This window comes from Rattus norvegicus, chromosome 7, assembly GCF_021556685.1.
Source record: "Rattus norvegicus strain SHRSP/BbbUtx chromosome 7, alternate assembly SHRSP_T2T, whole genome shotgun sequence".
NCBI lineage: Eukaryota > Metazoa > Chordata > Mammalia > Rodentia > Muridae > Rattus > Rattus norvegicus.
Genome location: NC_141540.1, coordinates 121,677,634 through 121,684,092, shown reverse-complemented (window position 1 = coordinate 121,684,092; position 6,459 = coordinate 121,677,634). Strand labels below are relative to the sequence as shown.

General features: G+C 43.2%; 1 protein-coding gene across 3 annotated transcripts in view; it reads left to right on the top strand.

The window, feature by feature from the left end:
• The first annotated feature begins 611 nt into the window (after positions 1 to 611).
• Enthd1 (ENTH domain containing 1) overlaps positions 612 to 6,459 on the top strand; it is a 114,731-nt gene continuing 108,883 nt past the window's right edge. For 2 of the 3 annotated variants that reach the window (XM_087559094.1, XM_087559098.1), the window contains exons 1-2: positions 612 to 712; positions 5,521 to 6,012. In XM_087559094.1, the coding sequence (XP_087415220.1) occupies positions 5,664 to 6,012 (349 nt within the window). In that variant the 5' untranslated portion in view covers positions 612 to 712; positions 5,521 to 5,663. 3 annotated transcript variants of the gene reach the window in all.

Genomic DNA, 6,459 nt, shown 5'->3' with positions numbered 1-6,459 from the left:
CCGTGAACTTCCTGTCATCCTTTGAGATTTAATTCAGATGTAAAGTGTTCTGTGAAATCTGCCCTTAAATACTCCTTGGCAGAATTAGATGCTCTCTCCTCTCTCATTATGCAATACATATCTTGTCACAATCTTCTATGACTACGCCTGTCACCTCCACTAACCTGTAAACTCTTGCAGCACAGGGCTATGCTTTAGTTCTGGGTCCTTCCTGCTGGGTACAAAGGCTGTGCTCACTGCTGATGGGCTGAATATATCAAAGAGTAGCCTTCGGTGAGACCTGGAGCTGTCCTCGAAGCTACTGCGTCGCTGACCATTAGACTCACTGCTTTCCACCTCTAGGCTATTAGTTGCTTCAAGCTCCGAGGTGGCAGTCGTGCCTTGTAGGATGGCGTTTCTGGTCCATTACAATTACAACAGGAACACATACTGTAAAAAAAGAAATCTAGAAAGCAATATTAGAACAGTGCCACTGGCTGAGACTGTATAACAAGGACTTTTGCCTTCCATCTGTTTGATCCTTTCCGTACAGGTCAAGCAAACCTGCATAGAGGCCCTGCAAGTGGCGCGCACTAGGGGGCCGGAAGTTAGGAACCGGAAGCAAAGAAGCCGAAGCAAGGAAGCGGAAGTTGGCAAACGGCATGGCGCTTGGGTTTCTTTGAGGAGGCCGAAGAACCTGAGGGTTTGATTTTGATGGGGAAGAGATCCCCAGGTAGGTGACTAGAAGGGCCCAACGGGTAGTAACCTCTAGTGTGGAGGTGGTGGAGGTAGGGAAGCCAGCTGCCTTCCCGACTAACTTTTCTGTTGCCACCATTCAGCCTAGGCACAGAACAGGTAGGCCTCCAGTCCCTGAGGCTGAAGCTACCAGATGGCATGCGGCTCCTCCCTCCTTCCAGAAGTTTCTTCAGTGAAGTTCCCCATCTGGGGAAACTGTGTTCATTCTTGTACAGTCATCAGTATGGGTCTCTTGTGTGACTCAGTGACCGGCTTACTATTCCAAACTCCCTGTTGAAAAATGAAAAAGGTGCCTGGAAAGACCCTGTCTAGCGGAAGTTGACGCTCTCAGTCTTTACCCTCCGTTTTTCAGAATTCTCTCCAAATCCCTTGTCTTTTTTCCTTGCCACTGCCCTATACGGTGTACTTTATGCTGTAGATGGGGAAACTAAGGCACAGAGATGACATTAATTAGGGACTGGACCTCAAATCCCTGCGGTTGATCTTAAATGCACTGAGGTGACACCTGTCAAGAACACAGCCATCCCCTTGTCGGTTGCGGGTAGGGTGGGAGCTATGCCCTGTGCACCTGTTTCCCTTATCCCCTCCTTCTCTAGGGTGGAGGTTACTATGTAATAAGCTTTGGGAAAATCGCTGAAGGCAGAAATGGCTCAAAAAAGTTTCCTGGCCTCTTTCTTTTTTTTTTTTTCTTTTCTTTCTTTTTTTCGGAGCTGGGGACCGAACCCAGGGCCTTGCGCTTGCTAGGCAAGCGCTCTACCACTGAACTAAATCCCCTGGCCTCTTTCAGTGTAGAATTCTCTCCATCCAAACCATAAGTCCTTTCAGTGCCACGGTATTCTCTGTAATGGCTTGACTAACACAGTCTTGGCCAGAACTAGTTTCCTCCTAAGCCAAACTCAAGTCTGTAATCAGAACCCAAAGAAACGAGAACTCTGTTTTCCTCCCAGCACTCTCTCACATGTTGTATTTCCAGAGATACCTGTGGGCACTCGTTTTCTTGGATGTTAATGTTAATATTGCCCCAAGTCTGGATAGTTTTTCTAGGTTTTGTTTTGTGTTTGTATTTAATTTTTTTTTTCTTTCTTTTTTTCGGAGCTGGGGACTGAACCCAGGGCCTTTCGGTTGCTAGGCAAGTGCTCTACCACTGAGCCAAATCCCCAGCCCTGTATTTAATTTTTTAAAATTATTTTTCCATGTATTTTGTGTATGTGGACATCTGTGCACCTCATGAGCACAGTTCCTGCCGAGGCCAGAGGGGGTGTCAGATCCCTTGGAACTGGAGTTACAGATAATAGTATTAGCTACCATGAAGGTGCTGGGAATAGAGCCCTAGAAGAGCACTGGAAGAGCAGTCAGTACTCTTAATCACCAAGCCATCTCTCTAACCCTCCCCTCTGGTTCTTCAATACTTTATTTTCAATTACGAAATCTGAAGTTTCGAAGACCAGTTTCCTCTTTTAACTTAGTAGTGAAATCTTAACCGAAATGAGGTCATATATAACCTTTATGCCAAATATCTGCAAACTTTATTGCAAATATGTTGGTAGGGCCTGATGCTCAAAGCATCCCTACCCCTTGCTGTGTGTTCTGTAATGTATGGAACAGGCATTGCAGTGCTTCTCAAAGGAACAGCAAAACTTCCGTTCAACTGGCGTCAAGGAAACTGTGGGATTGTGGACCACTAGTTTAACATCATCTGATAAATGCTTTCCTGTCTCAATTCTGGTAAAATGACAGGGAAGGAACAGTGTTGGGGAAGTGGGCAGAGCCAAGGAGAGACGTAAGAGAAAACTAAGAGACTTTTTCCAGGGTGCACGTGCACGCGAACACAGAAAGAAAACAAGATTCAGTTTCATCAGAAATATTTAATCAAGAAAGTTCCTTGACTAAGCAGAAAGTTTTTGGCCGTAGGAAACACGATTTACATTCCTTCACAATGCTGTATCAATGGTTCTTGAGAGATATTTGATTGCTTTGAAAATATTTGCTCAAATTCTAAACTTTTACATACATGACCACTATAGGAACGGGATTTTTTCTGTCGTATTTGACACTGAAAGCTGTAGGATCCTCTCCAGGTTTCCCACAGTAGACTCATTAGTCATTTGGTTATCCTGTTCTCTCATGTCATGAGCTCCCACCATGACTAGGTTGGTCCTTGCGGGTAGGATTTCAGTGGTAAGTAAGACAGTAGGTCAAGGTCTCTGCCCCTTTGAGAGCTTCTAGTCTGATGTTATTTGCCATGATCAAACAATGTGTAGTTAAGAACATATTATTTTAAATGTCATAAAAGAAATATAAGTGCCAAAAAAGAGATCAATTGGGTGTTGAAAAGAGTATTATGGGATGACCTTTATAGTGGGATAAGAGTTCAGGGGGCTGATGAATCTGAGACATGAATTGCCCTTCCCCCTCTTATTTCTCAGTGTGACAGTGACACAGGTAGCCAGACAACGGAGAGTCAAGTGTGGAACTTGCTTCCTTGCCACCAGTCTTGTCTGAGATGCCATATAGTCACAAGGGCAATAATGACAGGGGCACATTCTGAGACAGGCACTGTTAGGTGGAAACAGACATAGAATATATATTTACCCAATCTCAGATGGGTGTGATGTCACCAGGTGATGTAATTTTGTGTGACTACAGTCATGTGTGACATCCTTGCCTGAAGCATCTGTGCAGCACATGACTGTGTAATTACAACCTCCAGGTTACCTGGGGGTGTAAGGAAACAGCATTTCTCTATAGTTGAGTGTCTAAACATAATAAGCTCACAATATTCACAACTAACACCAGTCACTGGATTCTTTATGGTAGAATGGTAGCTCATTTTGTGTGTGTGTGTGTGTGTGTGTGTGTGTGTGTGTGTGTGTGTGTTCATGACACTCTGAGTGATCAAGTGATTTAATTTACCTAGACTTCTCTCTTTGTGGCATTTGTACCAGTTGAGAGAGTGTTTAGTTTTGGCATGGTATTAGGCACATCCATTTTAAAATACTGTTTTGGGTTAGAAGACTCTTAATTTTTTTTTCAGAAAATGGAAACTTTAAGAAACCATTTCAAAAATTTGAGGATGCAGTTTAGAGAACACAGGAAAACTGAATGATAAGTGTGGTTTTTCCAAAATATAGCTAGATAGCTATAAAAACAAAAGGCTTTTTGACAACTGTTCAATTCCAGCAAGTTATAATTCTAAGGCAGTTTTTTTTAAAAAAATAGATTTGTGAAGACATAGATCAATATTTGTTATTCTAGGCTGGTGTTACAGTGCAGCTCTGCACTGAATGAGTTTGGTAGAGGGGAGAGAAAGGACAGTAGAAATTGAAAATTTTAATAGCATACTGAACCATTATAAATCAGGTTTTCACTGCAGGAGGAAGTCAGACAAAATGCTCATATTCAGGGTGCAAACGAGGCAACCAGAATGTCACAGAAACACACTTTCCTTTTTCTTCACAGGATATGGTCTCTTTCTGAGAAATCTTAATCAAATTGATTATATTTTCTGTCTCATTTATTTGAGAGTACATTGGGTTTTAATCAAAAGGTGGAGGGGCTGAGGGTTAATGATCTCCTGTTTTTTGAAAGGTGATAGTTCGTTTAACCATGCATCTGAAAATTATGTTTTCCTTTGACACACAAATTAATCAGGCATGAGCTAGGAGCCAAGGAGACCAAGAAAACAAAACTAAAAATACAGAACAGTCGTTATGAGTTTGATTTTTTTCTCTTGGATGTGTGCAGCTTTGATAGCAAAATCTGACTATAGTTCATCTAGGCTCCGTTGGGTCTGAATGTTCATCAGGGCTTGAAATCAATTTGGCACAGTGCCTTGGTCCCTGTCGGAGGTGAATCACCAGAGAAATTACAAACTAAGTGACTCACCTTCCTGCAGAGTAATGAAAAAGAGGAAGGGACAGTTTCATGTAAATTAGAAACTGATAATTCTCGAGCATCTTTTCGAATTCTTGGGGTTGAGTACCCGTTTAAGTTGAATGTGTTTTCATATTAACCTAAATGATTCCTCTTCTATGTATCTGGGAGGCTGTCAGATTCATGTAAATCACTCCAGGCCTTAGGAAGTTCCTCATGCCATATTATTTGTAAATACCACTTTGATCCTGTTGAATGTTAAAAACCACACCCTTTTCCCCTGAAATCGAGAAAAGAAAGTCATCGAAGCTTTCCCTCTAGTTTGCTAGGCTAAAATGCTGGCTTTGGGTACCACATTAGCTGTAATCCAAGGAGGTAGATAGAATATTTGTCTTAATGCCAGCTCCCTAGATGACAAGAAAGCAGCATCTACTCAGGTTTGATGAGAGTGCCCTGTGGCTCCGCAGACAACGTGGTTGCGGGCATGAAGAGGTCCTCATACTCAGTTTTCACCACAGTTCAAATTGTTTTCAGGACATAGCGTTTGTATAATGGCAGCATATGTTAAGAAAGATGTCAGAGTACCAATTCCCCCGAAATACTAACCTGTCTCTTCTGTGTGTCAGCCTTTAAATTTGCTGAGGGGCTTGAGCGATATCTTTTGCAGAAACCTCTAGGAGCAGACCGACTGACTACCTATGTTCCTTTGGATAACAGAGGTCAATCTTGTGAGGGATTTTCCCGTGCTCATCCTAAACACACCTATATAGAGTCCTCTCCTCCCTCTGGCTGCTGAAGTAACAGGCTGTCTTGGAAGCTAAATCTGGATTTTTTTTTCTTCAGACTAACTTGGTCTTCTGTAGACATTTTTTTAAAAGAGGAACTTACACATTTTTCGTACTTTCCTTGCAGGAAATCGATACTGTACCATGTGGAGATGAATCATTTGTGTTTGAGAGCTGCAGAACCTGGGACAGATCTGTCAGGCGCTCTGTAAAACCAGTCACTCCTGACCCATCGCTTTCACCCCCCTCACCTTCAGACTCACTCTAGCTATGTCATTCAGGAGGCAAGTGAAGAACTTTGTGAAAAATTACTCAGAGGCTGAAAAAAAAGTCAGGGAAGCAACTTCCAATGACCCCTGGGGCCCCTCTAGCTCCCTGATGTTAGCTATCAGTGACATGACTTTCAATGCGGCCTCCCTCTCGGAGATCATGCACATGCTGTGGCAGCGACTCAGCGACCATGGGAAGAACTGGCGCCACGTGTACAAATCCCTCGCCCTGATGGACTACCTCATCAAGAACGGCTCCAGGAAAGTTATTCAGCATTGCAGAGAGGGTGTCTGTAACCTTCAAATGCTAAAGGATTTTCAACACGTAGATGAAGCCGGCAAAGACCAAGGTAACAGTTTGTAAAAATTAGACAGGGTGCCCGTAAAGACAGACGTGCAGAGCAGTGCTTCAGACCTTCAACAGGAACAAGGTGGTCCTTGATTTTGAGAGTGTCTTGTTATGTAGCCTAGGCTGTCCTGAGCTTGCCCTCCAGCCCCAACCTCCCACACACTAGGTTGATGTGCACACCGTCATCACCCTGGACTTGAAGAGTTGTCCTTAATGTCCCAGCCACCATTTTCCTTAGTCAGCCATGAGTCTCATTTCCATCCTCTGTGTTGACTGTGGCACTTGGGAGAAGAGTGTGTTTGTTTTCAAAAGAACACAGAACACACTTAGGTCCTGATCCGGTGACGCCTCATAGAAAAGCAAATAGAGCAAATGAAAGGAGGAGACACTGCAGTTTGTGTATTGATGTCACTGTAATTCATAAGTATAATTAAGTTGGGATTTACTC